Genomic DNA, 19,881 nt, shown 5'->3' with positions numbered 1-19,881 from the left:
AGTCCATCCTAAAGGAGATCAGTCCTGGGTGTTCATTGAAAGGACTGATGCTGAACCTGAAACTCCAATACTTTGGCCACCTGATGCAAAGAGCTGACTCATTTGAAAAGACCCTGGTGCTGGGAAAAATTGAAGGCGGGAGGAGAAGGGGACGATAGAGGATGAGATGGCTAGATGGCATCACTGACTCGATGGACGTGAGTCTGAGTGAACTCTGGGAGTTGGTGATGGACAGGGAGGCCTGGTGTGCCTGCAATCATGTTCAGTTCAGTTCAGTTCAGTCTCTCAGTCGTGTCCGACTCTTTGCGACCCCATGAATCGCAGCACGCCGGGCCTCCCTGTCCATCACCATCTCCCAGAGTTCACTCAGACTCACGTCCATCAAGTCCATGATGCCATCCAGCCATCTCATCCCCGGTCGTCCCCTTCTCCTCCTGCCCCCAATCCCTCCCAGCATCAGAGTCTTTTCCAATGAGTCAACTCTTCGCATGAGGTGGCCAAAGTACTGGAGCTTCAGCTTCAGCATCATTCTTTCCAAAGAAATCCCAGGGTTGATCTCCTTCAGAATGGACTGGTTGGATCTCCTTGCAGTCCAAGGGACTCTCAAGAGTCTTGTTAGGTGACAATAAAAAGCAGTGTGTAATTAAACACTGAAACTGTAAAACAGCCCTATCAGCAAAAAAGGAAAAAAAGAAAAAGAAAGTCATCATTTTTGGTTGATTTGGTTGATGTAAGAGGAAGATGAAATTTGAATGGGGTTTTGAGAGATAGGCAGGATTTGAAAAGTTGAAAAAAGAGAAAACATTATTCTGGGCATCATTCCAGAAATAGAAGGCAGTATGAATATTTACATGGAAGGTGAATATGAAATGTTTGGAGGCACAGCGAGTAGATCTGGCTAGAGGAAATGAAGTTGAGGCATACAGTTCAGTTCAGTTCAGTCGCTCAGTCATGTCAGATACAAGACAGGGCCAAAAAGGTAAGAGATAAGGCTAGAGGGCAGGTGTAGAAAGCCTTGTAATCAGTCTGGATTTTATGTAACAGATGATAGGATAAACTAGTTAAAACAGGAAATTAAAAGAAATTAGGAAGATTATCTTTTTTTCTTTTTCTGGCTGCACTGAGTCTTGACTGCATGCAGGCTTTCTTTAGTTGAGTCATGCAGGGGCTTTATGCCTGGGACAGGTGAGATCTTACTTCCTAGATGAGGGATCAAATACACATCCCTCACATTGGAAGGCAGATTCTTAACCCCTGGACCACCAGGGAGTTCCCAGGAAGAGTAATCTAAAAGAACGTTTGAGATTACTTAAGGGCTAGACTTTCTCCTTCTCTTTTTTCTCTTCCTCCATTTCCCTACTCCACTTTCAGTTAAAATTCAGTTTCTAAATACTTTTTATTGAATTATAATTAAAATAGATAAATAAACTATTAGTTTCAAGTGTACAACATAATGATTTGGTATTTTTATTCATTATGAAATAACCAAAATAAAACTGGTTACCACCTATTACCATATAAAGTTGTTACAATATTATTGACAATATTCCTTACATGCACATTACATCTGCTTGGCTTATGAACATAGGGATACAAATATCTTTTTGAATCTGTAATTTCTCCAGATAAATACCTGCTAGTGGAATTGCTGGATCATATAGCAGTTCTATTTTTAGTTTTTTTGAGGACTCTCAACAGTTTTCCACAGTGACTGAACCAAGTTACATTCCCACCAACAGTGCACGAGGGTTCCCTTTTCTCCACATCCTCACCACTTGTTTCTTGTCTTTTTGAAAACAGCCAGTCTGACAAGTATGAGGTATCCCATTGTGGTTTTGATTTGCATCCCCCCAGAGTGATGTTGAGCACCTTTTCATGTTTTTTGACCATATATTTGTCTTCTTTGGAAAAATGTCTACTTGGGTCCTCTGATTTTTTTAATGGAGTTGTTTGGGTATTTGATACTGTGGTGTATGAGTTATTTATTTTGGACATTGACTGCTTGTCAGATATATCATTTGCAACTATCTTCTTCCATTCCATGATTATCTTTTTGATCTGTTGGTGATTTCCTTCACTGTGCAAGTTTTTAACTTTGATACAGTCCCATTTGTTTATTTTTGCTTCTGTTTCCCTTGCCTGAGAGGATTGCTAAGACTGGTGTCAAAAAGTTACTGCCTAGTTTTCCTCTAGGAGCTTAACAGTTTCAGGCCTTGCTTTTAAGACTTTATTCCATTTTGAGTTTATTTTATATATGGTGTAAGAAGTGATCCAGTTTCATTCTTTCTCATGTAGCTGCCCTATTTTCCCAACACCATTTATTGAAGAGACTATCTTTCCCCCATTATATACTTTAGGCTCCTTTGTCATAACTGCATGGGTTTATTTCTGTACTATTCTATCCTATCTTTCTATGTATACCCTTTTGTGCCAGTACCATAATTTTGATTACTAGAACTTTGTAGCATGCTATAGTTTCAAGTCGAGTGTGATACTTTCAGCTTTTTCTTTTTCAAAATTGCTTTGGTTATTTGGGGCCATCTGTGGTTCAATACAAATGTTACCACTGTGTTCTAGTTCTGTGAAAAAAGCTATGCAAATTTTGAAAGGAACTGCATTGAATCTGTAGATTGCTTTGCGTAGTATAGGCATTTTAAGGATATTGATTCTTCCAGTCCATGAGCATCATATCTCGTTTATTTGTGTTCTTTTCAAATTCTTTTGTCTTTGTCTTATAGTTTTCAAAAGTACAGATCTTTCAATTCTTTGGTTTAATTTATTCCTAGGTAATTTTCTTCTTGATGCAACTGTAAATGGAACTATTTCCTGCATTTCTTTCTCATAGTTTATTAGTATATAAAAATGCAACAAGTTTCTGCATATTAATTTTGTATCCTACAACTCTACTGAATTCATCTATTATTTCTAATAGTTTTTGGTGGTCAATCAAAGTGGCTTCCCTGGTATCTCAGAAAGTAAAGAATCTGCCTGCAATACAGGAGACCGGGGTTCAATCCCTGGGTTGGGAAGATTCTTGCCTGGAGAATTCTATAGACAGAGGAGCCTGGCGGGCTACAGTCTATGAGTCGCAAAGAGTCAGACACAACTGAGCAACTGTCACTTTTTTTACTTTCAGAGTGGTCTTAAGATGAACACAATTCTATTGTGCAATTCTGAAATGATGCCTGTGTCCTGGTAAAATAGTTTAACAGCTTCACAGGAACTTTCAAAATTCTACCGACTTAACACATGGCCTTTGAGATCTGGCCCTAGCTTGCCTCTCCACACTTGTCACTTACACAATTGCCATCATTGAAAAAAATTTCCATCAGAATTAAATACCTCCTTCATTCCTCCTGCCCCTTTCCCTTCACTTAATTTATCTTGAGGTCTCAGCTTAGGTTTCACTTTCCCAAGGAAGACTCCTCAAGCTCCTCAAATCCAGATTACGTTTCCTGCAATAAGTCTTATCTCAATGACAGCATTTAAGACCTATATCCTTGTCTACAACATACCATTAGGAAGAGGTAGTTTCCCTACCACCTACCAAAGGGCCAAGAACATATTTAAAAATATTTGTTGAAGAATGAAAAAGGCATACGGCAGAAAAAATAGGAGTCTATGATTGTTACTCATATAAAAGTAGTAAGATTTGGCAGCAAGAGGGAAAACACTTTGTGAGAAATAATAGATCTGATGTTGTGTGTCAGTTTCCCAACTGATGCTCTTTATTTGTCCTCCATGGCTGTGTCAAGGGAACTCTCTTCCTTCCTGCCTCAAATAGATACTGAACCTTGGCTTTGCTGTTTGGGCTATTACAACGATTATCTTTTCTTTGGGTTATACACCCAATTTCTCTTTAAAAAAATTACCCTCCCCCATTGTGTATAGTCCTAAAGGGACTATAAATCGGGTCTTGCCCTCTCTTACCTAAGACTCAATGAGATTCTCTCCTTGACTATGAAAATTTGAAAATCCCACAGCAATCATCTGATGCTCTTTATTCCTGCAGTGACACTAATTCCCACTTCCTAGATACCTGCACTGCCCTGGTTTCCGTCCTTTTAACTTGCCCTTTCTTCCAGCCTTGCTATAAACTAATAGAAATGTCCTTCCAATAAATCCCCATTTTATTTAATAAGCCATGATCAATTTCTGGTACTTGCACAAAAACAAAAGAACAAAAGCTAACAGAAAGAAATAAAAAGAAAGAAGAGGAGTGAGAGGGAGAGAAAGAGACAGCATAAAAGAGAAAAGAAAAAAGAAATACAATAGTAAAATAAATTATATATAATTTTAAATTTTCTAGCAGACTCACTAAAAACAAGAAACTGATGAAATTAATTTTAATGTTAGGTTTTATTTAGACCAATACATCCAAACTCTTATTTCAACATTTAATCAATACAAAAAATGTAAATATTTTACTCTTGTTCCTTCCAAGTCTTTGAAATGTAGTATATATTTTACACTTATAGCACATCTCAACATAGACAGGCTAAAGTGAAATACAGTCCTGCCAAAATAATAAAATGTGTAAAACAGGAAAATATTTTACACTGCTATAGTTTTTAAATTTAAACAAATATTCCATTATGCAGTTACATTAGCCACATTTCAAGTGCTCATATTAATCATAGGTTTACTGTACTGGGCTGCATAGCCTTAGAAATGATCTGCTCCAAAAGTGAAGAGACTCAGGAACCTTTTCTTAATGGGTCTAGTAACTGGAAGTAATTGGAGGTTTTCACTCATCCAACAAATTCCATTATGAAAGGATTCAGAATTGTGTGAAAACCTATGAAAATATCTCTTCCCCCCAAATGATGTTTCTTTGGCTGTGTAACTAAAACAAGTTAACACATTATTGAGTGTGAAACCCATTCTCTGTATTCTACAGTTCAATAGCAGAGAGAGATCAAGGAGTTATCTTCCCTGTCTGCAAGTTTAATTCAAAGTTAAAATTACACTATTACTCTTAAACCACTTTTCATTCATTACATTTTGATAGGTAGAGGCTTTGAGGATTTGTTATAAATATAAGAATTTTCTATATCAAATAAAAATGCATAATTTTGAAGGTTGAGGAATTTGACTATTATCCCTCAGACAACAATATTCACTGTAAACTGTGGAGTAGGAGAGTGACCATGATGAAGCCAGTGTTTCAGGAAAAGGAATCAGAATCCAGTGTACAAGTAGATTGGTAACAACAGAGATCCAGAGGGGAAGTGTAGAGCTTCTAGCTTCCTTAGCTGGTGTGCATATGCTCTTATTTCTTCAGGAATTGTTTCCCTCTTAAATCTGACAAGACATGTGCCTCTATTTCAAGACAGTGTTCATAGTCAGCTATTTCCTGGATGCCTGGATGCAGATGGCAGAATGGATCACTCCTTCACCGTGGCTCGCACAGAGCCTCTTTCAAAATCCTGAACAGAAATCAAATTAATAGAGGCAGAAGGTAGTATAGTTTGCTGGGAGGAGAGGGAACGAGTTTTTGTTCAGTGAGTAGCATTTCAGTTCTGCAAGATAAGTTTTCTGTGGATGTATGGGAATTATGGTAGCACAAAACTAAATGAGTAGAAGGCTTTTCCTCAGGCTAACTCCTCTCCCTTTCAGATCTCAAATGTCACACATTTAAGCAAACTTCCTTTTCCAGGCCAGAATTGTTTAGATGCCTTTTCTATATCCTCTCATGAGTCCCATATTTTTCACGTAGGGCTCTTATTATAATTGTAATCGAGAACTAATTTGGTGTCATAAAAAAATAGTATGACCAGGTGGCTTAAGCCACAAAACTTTATTTTCTCACAGTTCTGAAGGCTCAAAGTTTGAGATGAAGGTTTGGTTTCTCCTGAGACCTCTTCTGGGCTTCCCTGGTGGCTCAGAGGTTAAAGCATCTGCCGGGAATGCAGGACCCCTGGGTTCAATCCCTAGGTTGGGAAGATCCCCTGGTAGAAGGAAATGGCAACCTACTCCAGTACTCTTGCCTGGAGAATCCCATGGAGGGAGGAGTCTGGTAGGCTACAGTCCATGGGGTCACAAAGAGTCGGACACGACTGAGTGACTTCACCTTTCAAATGGCCACCTTCTTGCTGTGTCTTTCCTCTGTACATGCGCAATCCTGGTATCTTCCTGTGTATTCAAATTTCTTCTTATCAGGACACCAGTCAAATTGGATTGCCACCAACCCCAAGGGCCTCATTTTAATTTAATCACCTCCTTAAAGGTCCTGTTTCCAAACGCAGCCACCTTCTTTTAACCTTTTATTTTATATTGGAGATTAATAACATTGGCATAGTTTCAGGTGAACAGTGAAGGGACTCAACTATACATATACATATATCCATTCTCCCCCAAACTCCCCTCCCAACCAGGATGCCACATAACAGCAGAGTTGCATGTGCTGTACAGTAGCTCTTTGCTGGTTAGCCATTCTAAATCTAGCAGTGTGTACATGTCATCCCAAAATCCCTATCCCTTCCTCTTATCCTTCCCCCTGGCAACCATAAGTTCGTTCTCTAAGTCATACAGCCACATTCTGATGAAATTCGGAGGACACAATTCCACCATTTCCGCCCATAACATGTGATTACCTCTACTATTCCCACTTGGTAACTCTATGACAACTCATCTTGTTCTCATTACAGGACTTTCACAGTTGCTATTCCCTCCTTTTGGTACACTCTACCTCCAATCCTTCATACAATTTGTTTTCCAACTTCCAGGCATAGGCACTATCATCTGACAAGAGCAATCCCAGATCAGCTTATCTAATGTCACCCTAAAAGTCCCTCTAACACATCATCCTTTTCTTTCTGCCATGGCTCTCACCAGATAGTCAGCTCCAACAAAGACAGGTCATGTGATTTTATGTATCACTGTAGCTCAGAGATGAACCCAGTGTCTCACACACAGACACGAATGAGTCAGTTTCTATACCCACTTACCATATTAAAATGACTTTTTTTCCTCCTCTAAGAAAACTTGCCAGGGAATGACTATGTTTTATTCAAGCGTCAGCTCTGTGACCAATCTTAGCTCTAACACTCACTAGCTGTGTAAACTCTGGTAAGTCCCTTAATCTCTGGGCCTCAGGTTCCCAAACGACATGAGGACCACAATACTTTTCTTCAGAGTTTTTAGGAGGATCAACTAAAGTAATACACACTCCCAGGGGAAAAAATAAAATATAAAATTAAAAATAAAAATTTTTTAAAAATAAAAAATAAAAGACATGCGGTACCTAGCACAAGAATTCATTATATAGTGCAGGCTATCAGCCGAAGAGCTATCAGGATGGGTGTTTTTCGAAGTGTGGCAGCTATGAATGGCGTGAAAACTGTGTTTAGGTGGTAATGCGCAGCATTAAAACTATCATCTTGGCAAAGTTATTTTAACTCTTCTTATGAAAATAAGGTCATGTTCTCAGGCTCATCCCTAAACTGGCCACTTTAGGTTTAAAGACGCACACTCCCGTCAACAGGTGGATTTGACACTGTAAAAGCCATTCGGCAGCCAGACTGCCTGGGTTTACCCCCACCTTCCTCACGTTGGCTTTCGGCTGGTTCTGGAACCTCCCTGTACCGCAGTTTATTCAACTGCAACAAAAGGATAATGACGGCCCCATGGGGTTATCAGAAAAATGAACTTATTACACGCATGGAGTGCCACAGGAAGCTCGCCAGCCACCTTAGAAACACTTCAAAGAAACGGTCCAGGGGGAATGATTGGTGTGGCCACTGTCTCAAAGGTCTCACCAAAGCAACTGGGTCGGCGACGCGCGGCAAGACGGGGTCCGTAAGGCGGGTGGCACGAGGCCGGTGCGCAGCCCTGAGGGGACCAATCGAAGCCCTCAGGGAAGGAGGACGGGGCCCAGGACTACGGCCTCCTGAGGCAGCGGCCGCTTGGGGTTCTCCCTCTCTCTCGGCGTCAAGTCGCTCTCACTCCTGCTGACAGCCGTGTTTACCATGGGCTTCTTCACGAAGAGAGCACCTCCTCAGGCAAATACTCTCTGAAGCGACGAGCAAAAAGCGCGGGCCAACTCGACGCGCGAAAAACAGGGGCGGAGCCGACGTGGCGGGACGACGCACGCTACGTATGAGGGCGCCGACGCACACGCAGAATCGCGCATGCGCGGTGGGTCCAGTTGCAGACCGCGGCGCCCGGTGCGAGTCAGTATGGCGGCCGAGCGCAAAACTAAGTTGTCCAAGAACTTGCTGCGCATGAAGGTGCGGGGACGCGAGGGAGGCGGGTCGGGCGGTGGGGATACCCAGTCTTTCCGACCTGGCTGGAGGCGAGGCGGCGGGCGTACAGGGCATTAGAGAAGCCCCGGAGGACATACAGCTCTCGGGTTCATTCATTCACTGGAGCAGCGCCTGCTCTGCTTTAGGCACCGGGAACTGGATTATAAATTTCGGCGGATTCTCTCTTAAAACCGGCGGTCGGATAGGAGAGACAGACGCGTAAGCAGGCACTTAAAATATAGTGTACTCAGTGCAGTGGTGCTAGAAGCGCCGAAAGCCCTGGAACTTACTTGGGCTTCTGCGGGAAGTGGCATCAAGTAGACACTGAAGGGTAGGTGGGAGGGTGGGGGACAGAGCGGCACAGACTGGGGGAGAAGCGAGTTCAGAAGTTGGTGAGGCAACCCCCACCCCAGATCCGTAATTTCAGAGAACTAAAGGGCATTCAGTCTGTCTGGAAGGCAAGTAGCAAGAAATGGGCCTGGAAAAGGAGCCAATAATCACAGCATGCAAGGAAGGAGTTTTAGGCCAGATTATGAATTTTTTTTCTTTATCTTGTGAGCGTTGGGAAGCGATTGAGCACCGGGGCGAGTATCAGGAGCTGTGCTTAAGTTTTCACCGTTGCTTTCACTGTCCTCTGGAGAATACATTGCCGACAGAAAGACCCGACAAAACTGCAGTCATAACGACCAGCGAGGACTGATGATCTGGGTGAGGGCTTTCAGTGGTGGTGGAAACAGAGAGAATTTTAACAATCGAGGTGAAAGTGAAGTTATGTCACCAACTTCAAACATTGATTTTCATACGAGGTGTGCGGACACGGGTAGATAAAATGAATACAGGAATTAATACAGGAGAAACATGTAAGCCTTAAAACTTAAGTAGTGGAATTAGCGAACATTTCTAGCTCTATGTGCTAGACACTGAGTAAATTACATATTATAAGGCGGGAAAACCACATAATAACCGATTGAGGTGGGTACGATTATTACCCCTCTCTTACAGCTAAGGCACCTGAAACAAGAAGTAGGTAACTTGCCCAAAGTTACACAGTTTATAAATAAGGGTAGACAGAGCTTAAACTCAGGCAGTCTGGCTCTGAAGCCCCTGCTCTTAATTATCAGTACAGCTCCGTACTGCTTGTCACTGAACACCATCTCGATGCAAACTGCTAAATGTCTTGTTTACAGAATAATGGAATTTGCAGTGAAGGGAAGCAGGGCATAAATAATGTTTTGAAACATTGGAGAGTAAATGGCATGTGCAGGAGGTGAGTGGAGTTGAGCTGGAGTATAACCTGGGATGGATAGGGCAAGTGAGGGTGGAGGGTGAGTAGTAGTGTAATTAATCATTTCTGAAGTACTTCTTTGATATGTATTAGCAAAATTTGGATCTTCAGTAAACAGAGGGGGTTCTTTGCTTATGGTTTGTAATCATGAAAATTTCAGAGAAGTATATTGGCAAAGCAGGCATTGGGAAGATTTTAGCAGTTGTTTTAGTCTTGGAATAAGTCACATGAAGGTATGCTGGCTGCTTAGGGCTCAGACCAACAATCTGACTCTGTAATTGTGAAGGAAGAAGTTAACTTTAAAAAGTTGTCTAACCCTGCTTGGGCGGTTGGGGAACATGCAGCTGGACACTTGAAGCAAAGGAGAGAGAAACAATTACCCAGCTTCTCTAGTAAGTTTGGCCATTGCTGACAAAAAGCCTTCTGGCAGAACAGCAGGAGACACAGAGTATACAGATAAAGTGGGGTATCCTATGAGAAGCAAGGGAGCAGCTGCTTTAGGTCTCCTTATCTAGTGTAGCTGTTCAGCCAGGGCTGAATATAGCGCAAGAATGAGAGGGTTGAGGATTTAGTACTGGCTTGTTTATTTTCTAGTGTACTGGAAGTCCTCTTGTCTTGGTCAGCTAATATGTTTGGTCACCCCACCCCCACCCTTAAGATGAGATTCCCAGAGAAATGAGGTTACTGGGGGAAATAGTTGCTGACTCTGATTTTGTTATGTTTTGACAGTTCATGCAAAGGGGACTGGACTCGGAGACCAAGAAACAACTAGAAGAGGAAGAAAAGAAAATCATTAGTGAAGAGCACTGGTACTTGGATTTGCCTGAGCTGAAAGAGAAAGAGTAGGTTTTTTATGATACATTGGAAGTTCACATCTCTGTAAATATGATTCATCGTTCCAGTGACATAAAACCCATGAACTGATATCTGTTCAGTTTCTTGAGTTAGCCAAGCAAATATTTTTTTTAATCATTAAGTCTATAAGAGTTCTACTTGCATTTATATGTTTTTATTGATGCTTGCCATCATTTACAACATTGTTCTTTTTTTTACATTCCTTATTTAGAATAAAGGAATCTAAGCCATATGTCTCTGGAGATAACTGGGGACCTTTTAAGAAGATCTGCAATGTGCTCTCTACTGTATTAAGTTCTGAAGATTATATGTGTACTTCAAGTCTCTCCAGTTTTGTCTCAGTAACAGAGTTCTCCATAGATTGAGCTTTGTAAAGTCGAGTGTTTTGTTTATTTTCTTTTTAATTTTTACTATTAATACCAGTCATTTAGCTAACATGTATTGAGTCTTTAATGTATATACTAGGACCTGGGCAAAGCACTTTATGTCTCTTAATTATTTAATCCTCACAGCAAACTTGAGAGCTGGCTACCATCATTCCACCCATTTTATGGTTGAGGAAACTGAAGCTGAACGGAGGGTTAATTGCTTAGGGTCACCAGATAGTTACTACTGAAACAGGATAACACACTAGATCATTCCTCTTCCACCGCTAAGCTTGGTTGATGCATGATAAATTTTTGATGAAGGAGTGATGATTCACATCATCAGTTAACATTTCTAAGTGTTTCTGAAAGCTGTTTATCATTTCTCCTTGATTCTTTTCTTACCTTGATAGCCTCTGTGGTATGGTAGTTTTACTTACGTTTTATCAAATGACTAAAGATGCTGCTTATTGTCTTCAGACACACTTATGTTTTCCCTTTCCATACCTTATAATTTATTTTTTTCTTTCTAACGCAGTTGTTGTCCATTGTTTACTTGGCTAATCTTCTCTAGACTTTCTTGGGAGGTTAAACGTCCTTCTCTAAAGATAGAAAGTACATCCCACCAGGAGGGACAGAAGGAAAGTACTTTGTTTTTTCTGCTTACTTCTCAACTTGCTTTTCTCTTGCTTCTCAGAGAAGGCAAGATGTCAGTGAGGAAGGAGAAGATGATGCTGTAGGAGGTACAGATTTGGGAGCAGGGATTGGTAGGAAAGGGACTGTTACCAGTAAGGAGGTATAATTTAATTTTATGCCTTGGCTAAACTTGCTCAAGAGTATTCCAGATGTTTTTTTTTTCACTTATTTTTAATGAAAAGCAAGACCGTTTGTATCTTGTTTTCAGTATTCTTTCCCCCCACCCCCAACATAGCGTATTAGTCCCAGGAAAATGACCTTTAGACTCCTTTCCTAGGGAGGTATGTGACATAGTCTGTTCAAGTTCTATAACAAAATACCACAGACTGTGTAGCTTATAAACAGCATAAATGTATTTCTCACAGCTCTGGAAGCTGGAAGTCCAAGATCAGGATATCAGCCTGATTGTGTTTTGATGGTGGCCCTCTTCCTGGCTCAGAGCCAGCACCTTCTTGCTGTATCCTTGCCTGGTAGAAGTGGCTGAGGATCTCTGTGGGGTCTTTCCTAAGGTCCTGATCCCATCCATGAGGGTCCCACACTCATGACTTAAGCACCTTCCCAAGGCCTCACCTCCTAATATCCTCATCTTTGGGAGTTAGGATTTCAATATATGAATTTATGGGGGGACACGAACTTTCAGGTCATAGCAGTAAATATTAATAATAACCTTTTGCCATCATTCAGTGTCATATTTATGTTTAGAAATGAAGATCAGTTTGGGACATCAGCTGGAAGAGAAGAAGCTGTCCAGTTGGGTAATTTGAGGCGCGTATAACAGAGACCACCAAAGTGTGGGCAGGGGTAGGGAAGCAGCTGTGGACAGTGCGGCACCTCGGTGGCTTGTGTAGTAGATATAGTTTCCCCCAGGCCTGGGGGGTCAAGGTGGGGAGTGGCTGCTGAATCTGAAGACGGGCTGTGTGGAGGGAGCATGTTGCAGGAGTCGCCATCTTTATCTGAGGGCACAGCCAGCCCAGGTAAGCCTATGGAAGGAAGCCGTTCCATGTGTTACATTCAGAGCAGCTTCCCAAGGCACTGATGGTGCGGGCTATGGCAGGTGAGAAGTAGACCGGATGGCATGTCGCTGAGGTGTGTGTGCTTTAACACCCCAGAAAGTGGGATGGATTGGCTAATTTAGTGCATGGGCTCTGGAGACAGGCAGACCTGGGTTTGATGCGTGCCTCTGCCACTTGTTTACTTGTGATCTTAGACAAGCTTTTGAACCTGTCTCTTGTCGTTGGTATATTGGGTGTGATAACGTGAGAAGTCAGTGAGACAGTGCGTGTGAAGCAGTGACTGCAGTGCTAGGCGTGAAGCACCAAGCGTTAGCAGTATGTGCGCTTCCTTATATTTCAGTATTAGGAAATTCAACCACTCTTTCTGCTCATTTGTGTTTGTGAACGTTTACTTGGTAGTACCATCTGGATTATTCCAAAGGGTTACCGTCTCCCTGAAATTGGAGATTTCATTGTGTATATGCTCTGGGAGTCTAGAGGTTGCCATTCAGCTATATTGGAGTATAACTCAGTGATGACCATTAGGACTATTCAGTGTGTATTTCTCCCCTAGCCAGTGACCAGGCTATGTAGGTGGATTAAGACCTGCTTGCTTTGCCTCAGCTTGAAACACCTGCAGAGCTTCCTAACTCTGGAGCTCCCTGTAGGGGCTGAGGTCTTGGTGTAGCCACGCTGCAAATCAGCTTCTCCCTCAGCTCAGTCTTGCAGCCCTCACTTCCATAGAGGGGTGTCTCCCAGCCAGCACTCCCCAGTGAAACTTTTGTGCGGAACTCTTATCTGGGAGTCTGTTACCAGGGAACCTGATACTTAGTATAGAAGTGGAAGTTACCAGATCAGAGATTTTGCTCTGTTGTTGCCATGTTGTTTTTCTCCAAAGGATGTGCTGTGGTTTAGAGTATGTGAGTATAGCCAGTTTAATGACTCGCCGGCCACAGGATGATGTTTAAAAAGTATTTTTGGCTGCTGTGCTTCTTGTGCTTATATATTGTGGCCTGGTAAACTTCAAGGACTGTGAGGTCTGAGACTGACCCTACTTGCAAACTGACCAGTCAGCCTGCTACAGTTTCAGGGATACTGGTGGAAGGCAGGAGAGTTCTGAGTCAGAGACAGAGGACTTTATTACTCACAGCACAGCAAGCAGCTTGAGCATCACTTTGGCATCATTTCCTCTTATCCCAGGGAGGATGACATGGTACCCGCAGTAGGTTAACAGCAGAACAGAGAAGTCCTGAGCTTAGGGGCCCCGAGTCTTTGATACTGAACTGCAAGCAGATTTGCCATTGGCCCCAGAGGAGGCAGTATCCTTATTTGGAGCCTTAAAGCAAGTCTGTGTGTTGCTCCAGCAGGAGAAGGGAGATAGTCGCTCAGCCTTTCAGAGCTTTTCACTGTGCATGTAATCCTTGAAAAGAACGAAAGGACATCTAGTGCCTCACTCATAGGTGTGCGGAAATGAAGGCGACCCACAGAGGCTTGTTCCCCAGCAGTGAGTTTTTGCCCTGTTTCGCAGTGCTCGTTATTTGTGGCCCTAGGCAGGGGTGTCTGTTTTTTCCTGAGCAGTAGTTTCTCATCTGCAATAATCAACGAAATTGATAATTTCTTGGATGTGTTTTAGCTCTAAAAGTTATGGATTCTGATTGATGAAAACAGGAAAATTAAAATACAGAATGTTTTCAGTTATATTTTAGAATATTTCCCTTATTTGCTAGCTCCATGAGTGTCCCTCATCATTGAAACTATGCTTGTAGGTAACAAACCACCTTTTCATACTAATGTTACTGAGTCAATAGAAACGCATGAGAAAACCCTCTGAGGGGTCACTGGTCCTTCCGTGACTCCTTTGCTGGTATTTGGGTCCATCTTTTGACTTAAGTGAATGCTTAAATGCATGTGAATGGTGCTTTCCTGAGGGAGGTGATTTACTTGAGACGTTCGTGATGTTTTATCACCTGCACTCGACAAGAAACAAGATTGGCCAGGTGAAGGGGAAACTCAAGTTTACGAGAAATACTGAGCAAACAGTTCAGGAGAACATGTGCTGCAGTCGGATGTGCTCACTTGGGATGGGGGCCATGCACTGGTGACTCATGGGAGAATCCCTTCCGACACTGAGACATCCACACCTGCGTCCTGTTTTCCGGATGCCCTCTGTGGTGTCCAGTGTTGAACCCTCTCAGTAGCGCCGCTTTTACCTGGATGATTTTGGTGTGGGGTCAGCCACCTAACCACTCTTATTTCTGCTCATTTTCCAGACCCGCTCATCCGGCTCTCCCAGTGTCTGTAAGATACCCTGTATCCTTAGAGTAAATTACTTCTCATCGAACATTAGTCGTCGTTATTTATAGCTGAGAGCTCCAACTTAGACACTCACTTAAAGCTACCTAGGACACTGATTTCTGCAAATTTAATAAAAAACTGGGGGTTGGGAGGCGGCATAAACATCCAGGAAACTTCACTTTACGTTTGGAAAATTCAGGTGCCCTCTGTTCTTGCCTCACAATGCTTTTGTTGACCAAAGCAATCTGTTTTTATCTCTAACCTTAGGTTGGAAAGCTTAGTGTATTTTTCCTTGATTCCACTGAGAACCATAAGATGTATTTTTCATTTGAAATCTTGACTTTTATTTGCTGTGCTTTGCTACAAGTAGACATGCTGTTAATACAGGCTTATTTTCTCATTTAGGAGTTTCATTATAGAAGAGCAGAGTTTCTTGTTGTGTGAAGATCTTCTCTACGGAAGAATGTCATTCAGAGGATTTAATCCTGAGGTTGAGGTATTAAATATAATTGCTTCAGATTTAAAATTTTTCCAGTTGAATTTTTTCTGCTAATGATTGGGTTTAGGTTTTTTCCCAACAGATACCATTTCTCCTCGTTATATAGAAAATAACAAGTCTTGAAATATGGCCGTAGCTATTTTTAAAAATTGCAGGCATTGCAGTCTAGTTTTATGTTAGAATTGAGTAGATGATTTAATTTAGCAGTATACAGTCCCTGACAGTGCCACTGTAAGTATTAGAATTTTAGCTCAGGTCTTTTACGGAATGTCAGGATTTTATTCATTTGATGCCATTTATGAAAAATTATTTTCTGGCATCTATAAATCTATCTTTTCTAATGGAAAAAGTGTTACTTAAAAATTGAATGATTTGACTTTTTAATGGACAGCTTTTAATCCAAGCTTGTAAATAGATTTTTAAGCGATTCTTTAAAAAGTTTGTCTTCAAAGGAAGTATTCACCTTATAACTGAGCTGTTTATTTTGATCTTCGTGCCTCAGGTTTGTAGAGAAGCACAGACTTGTCCATTTAACAAATAATTATTGGAACTCGGGCTCAGATATTGAAAGCTCTCCTATCAGTAGTTAGCCAACCAAATGGAGGTTTGTGATACAAAGCTTTCGTTCGGTAACTATCTCATGAAGCTGCGGTTTCTTAGCCCTGGGACTGTTGACACTGGGGCTAGAATTTCCTTTGTCATGGGGGCTTTCCTGTGCACTGTGGGATGTTGAACAGTATCCCTGACTTCTCCACCCTACCCTCTAGACACACACATACACACTCCAGTTGTGACAACCTGAACTGTGTCCAGACATTGTAGATGTTGCCAGGGGCCCTTCAGTGAGCAAAATCATCCCTGGTTGAAAACTGGTTCTCTAAGGACGCCTGGAGCAACCACAGTTAGCCAAACTAAACACCAGTGTTTATTTATAAAGACTGCAGGTTGATTTCCTTTGTCTCCTTTTTTTGAGTGGGTGTGCTAATTAAAGTGGTAAAAGCAACTTTACACAAAATCAACACTAGAAGTGTTTGTTTTTAATATATCTCCTGTTCTGGCCTGCTGAAATCTTTAGGAAGAGAATGAGAGCAAGGGGGGTAAAAGATAAAGATAACAAAGATGATGAGCGAATGATGCCCAGGGACCAGGGTATTGGGTGGGCAGGGACTCCAAAGTGATGCAGTGGGGAATAGTGTTGATCTGACCCTCCATATTTGATGTGGGACACTATTAGAAAGTGACTTTAATTACCAGCACTCTATAACACTGAATATATTCTCTCTGGGAAAAGGTTCTGAACTGTTTGGCGTGCATGTCTGAGCTGTCATAAATTGTGAGAAAAGTTCAGTGTACCTGGTTATAAAAAGAATGATACCAACTTGGGAACACTTACTTTATTACAAGCGGGATGTACTTAGGACACATTTCATAGTCTCTGTGTGTTTCTAGGGATGCCTGCCATGGGGTTTATTCAGTGAAATATTTACTGTGTACCTGTGGTGCATCAGCCCTCTGGAGGCACTGGAAGTGCAGCAGGGAACCAAAGTCTGTGCCCCCACAGAGCTTGTACTGAGACTGCTTCATTTTCAGTCCTTTAAACGCTGGAAAAGCTAGTTGACAGTGATTTCTGCTTTCCTTTCCTGGTCCCACCTTTCTGGTAAAGAGGATATTGTCTTTATTGTTTTATATTGTTGGTGGATACCTGTCAAGAAAACATTAATGTGAGAAAAAGAAGCCAAGGAAAGATCCGTGGCATACAGACATCATGTGGGCATCAGTGTGTTATCCACCCCCAACCGTTACACCAGCACCAGCCTTCCAGCTCTTTCAGCACTGCGCTGCTCTCCTTCCCCAGCTACCACCAAAGCTGCGTTTAAAATTACTCCAGACTGCAGTGTTTTCTCCCATTTGGCTCAAAAGTGGGAAGCTCAGAGGATGCCTGAAGTTTGCTACTTCTTTCCCCCACTCACTACAGTGTGTTAGCAATGTGCCTGCTTCAGGCAGAAGTAACTAATACATTTCTGATCTAAAAGACAGTTTGAACTCATTAACAGGAAGTCTAATCTGCTGAGGCTTTGTCTTATTTTTAATTCAAAGCTGGCTTATATCAACATATTGTGGAATAAAGTTGGTTAAATTTTACAGAGACTCCCTTATAAGTTTTGGCTAGTCCTGTAGATTCTGTGTCTCTACCTTCAAATGTGTCTGACACTAGTTCCTTTAACAAGCTTTTTCCAGCCCTGCTAGTCACCACCGTTGTGTTTTTTTTTTTCAGAAATTAATGCTTCAGATGAACGCCAAGAACAAAACAGAAGAAGTTGAAGAGCAAACGGTGGAGCTCGATGTGTCAGATGAAGAAATGGCTAGAAGGTAAGTGTTACCTTAGACCAGGTTTATAATCTGAGCCCAGCATTCACTGACTCACGCTTACACTCCTCCCGCCCAGTGATGGGCCTGCCCTGCCTTTGAAGGGAGTAACCCCAGCAGAAAGGAGACTTCCTGCTTTTTCTAACATGACCTGGGGTGGATTCATACCTGTCACAGGCTGGCAGCTGAGGGCTAATTTCTAGTGCTGCTTCTAATACATATTTTAAAATATGCATCTTAATTTATTAGGATAATGCAAAACCAAAAAAGAATTGTTGACAGAGAAACTCATGAATTTTAAATCAGATTATTCCTTTTAATCATAGTTTTGGTTTTTCTTATTCTTTGTTGTGTATTTGGTTTGATATTCTTGACAAGTTTTTATTCCTTTTTTATCTGAAACTAAACTTGTTCTCTTTTATCGTCTTAACAGATATGAGACCTTGGTGGGGACAATTGGGAAAAAGTTTGCCAAGAAAAGAGACCGTGCCATTTACGAAGAAGATGAAAATGGAGAGATAAAACCAATTAAAGCAAAGAAGATGTTCTTAAAGCCCCAAGATTAAAGTGGAGGCCTTAAGCTATGGCTCAGGGATGAGAGCATATTTTGGAACTCAACTCTGTAGGTTCCTCTACAGTTATTAATGTCATAATGTTTATTTGTAAAGAAATGTATACTTTTGGAAACATGCTGTTTTGGGAACAGACGTGTGATGGATGTTATACATCCTTTGCTTAACGGTGTTCATCAAGAGTGGACTTGAAACCTTTGGTCTTCAAATGTACATAGGTATGTGGTAGCTTCCTAAAGAATATTTTATCTCAGATTTTTTTTTTTAATATAACTCCCCAGTCACTGACCTTAAATTGAACTCATGAAAACTAATACCAGTGTTTAAATTGCCCTTATGTTTATAAACATGTCAAGTCAGTTCATACATATATTTTGGAATCGTGTCATGAGAATTTATTATATGTTAATTCATCAAGAACAAACTTGCCTCTTCGGCCTAAGTATTTTCATGCTACAAAGTCAATGACAGTATGTAGAATTATGTTTTCTGTTGTTGTTTAAGCCTTTAATTAATTTTTAGACATTGTTCTATAATAAATACCTGTTTTCATATACTTTTTTGTTCTCTTATCAAATAAGAATTTTAGTCTAATTCAGCATTGGAACTTTTGTCCAATTGGTAATGTCCAATAGCCATTGACTTAGAATATGGTGCTATATTAGATTGAAACTTTTGTGGGCCAAAAACAGTGATCAATTTTTAATAGTTCAGCCCAGTAAAATTTACCACCAAGCACACCACCTCTTGAAAGTGCAAGTCACTCCGTCGTATCCAACTCTTTGTGGCTCCGTGGACTATCCACGGAATTCTCCAGGCCAGAATACTGGAGTGGGTAGCCTTTCCCTTCTCCAGGGGATCTTCCCCACCCAGGGATCAAACCAGGGACACCATCTCTTAATCTGAACCTTATTCTAGATAATAAGTGAGAGGCCCATGGAATTAAATGTGTATGTGTGTCTGTCCATCTGGAGATGTTTACCTAGGACATCTGCGAAATACTGATTTCATCTAATTATGTTCTAGCAATTGAATGAGGTGCTTTCCTCCTCTCTCTCAGAGTCTCCTTAGATTCAGACTGCTCTGTGACCGCAGTTCTCTGGTGAGTTACAAAAAAGTTGTGACTTTGGAGTTCATTTGGCTCTGAATTCATCGTGAAGGTGAGGACAGCTCTCCTTCCTGCTCCCTACATCCTGAGCCACAAGCTGGAAGTTTCTCAACGGCGCTTGTCCAGCACCACAGTCCCTGAATTTATGGAACATCTCATCCACCCTCACGAAACTGCACCATGATAGGACAGTGGGATGGTCTACTGAAGGTGCAACGCACCGTGGCCCTAGGTGGGATACGACGCTCTTTATCTTACAAGATGTAACTGATGCTTTGAGTCACTGAGCACTCAGATGGGTCATCTGCTCTCCCGTTGGTCAGAACATACCGTCTGGAATCAGCGGAGGCAAAGGGAATGGCTCCTCTCTCTGCTACACGCACACCCACACAGACATTTTGCTTCCCGTCCCTCGATTTTGATCTCTGTTGTTTGGAGCTCTGGGTTTCCAAGGAAGGTTTGTTTCCACTAGGGAAGACAACAGTGGTCCCGAGAAGACAGAAATTGAAACAGTCTGATCATTTTACCACTAAACCAGTAGGCAAAAATGTTAACTCTCCTGGCTAGTGCTTGGCATCTTGGGAACAAAGGGACATCTGTG

General features: G+C 41.6%; 1 protein-coding gene across 2 annotated transcripts; it reads left to right on the top strand.

The window, feature by feature from the left end:
- Positions 1 to 8,147: 8,147 nt before the first annotated feature.
- MPHOSPH6 (M-phase phosphoprotein 6) lies at positions 8,148 to 18,728 on the top strand. 2 transcript variants are annotated; one of them, XM_042231493.1, is made up of 6 exons: positions 8,148 to 8,231; positions 8,806 to 8,954; positions 10,261 to 10,373; positions 15,140 to 15,230; positions 17,509 to 17,603; positions 18,034 to 18,728. In XM_042231493.1, the coding sequence occupies exons 2-6, from the start codon at positions 8,946 to 8,948 to the stop codon at positions 18,164 to 18,166; spliced, it is 441 nt and encodes a 146-aa protein (XP_042087427.1). In that variant the 5' UTR covers positions 8,148 to 8,231; positions 8,806 to 8,945; the 3' UTR covers positions 18,167 to 18,728. The 2 variants fall into 2 exon arrangements, with proteins under 2 accessions (XP_042087427.1, XP_004014982.3); XM_004014933.6 differs by lacking the exon at positions 8,806 to 8,954.
- The last annotated feature ends 1,153 nt before the right edge of the window (positions 18,729 to 19,881 follow it).

Source organism: Ovis aries, chromosome 14, assembly GCF_016772045.2.
Source record: "Ovis aries strain OAR_USU_Benz2616 breed Rambouillet chromosome 14, ARS-UI_Ramb_v3.0, whole genome shotgun sequence".
NCBI classification, from domain to species: Eukaryota; Metazoa; Chordata; class Mammalia; order Artiodactyla; family Bovidae; genus Ovis; species Ovis aries.
Note: the sequence above shows the minus strand (reverse complement) of the source record. Positions and strands in the feature narration are given on the sequence as shown.

Bases quoted from the DNA above. Each gene is read 5' to 3' on its own strand.
- MPHOSPH6 (XM_004014933.6), top strand. From the start codon at position 8,181: ATGGCGGCCGAGCGCAAAACTAAGTTGTCCAAGAACTTGCTGCGCATG. The intron at 8,232-10,260 runs GTGCGGGGACGC...ATGTTTTGACAG, and splicing joins AGAACTTGCTGCGCATGAAG to TTCATGCAAAGGGGACTGGA. The intron at 15,231-17,508 runs GTATTAAATATA...TTTTTTTTTCAG, and splicing joins GATTTAATCCTGAGGTTGAG to AAATTAATGCTTCAGATGAA.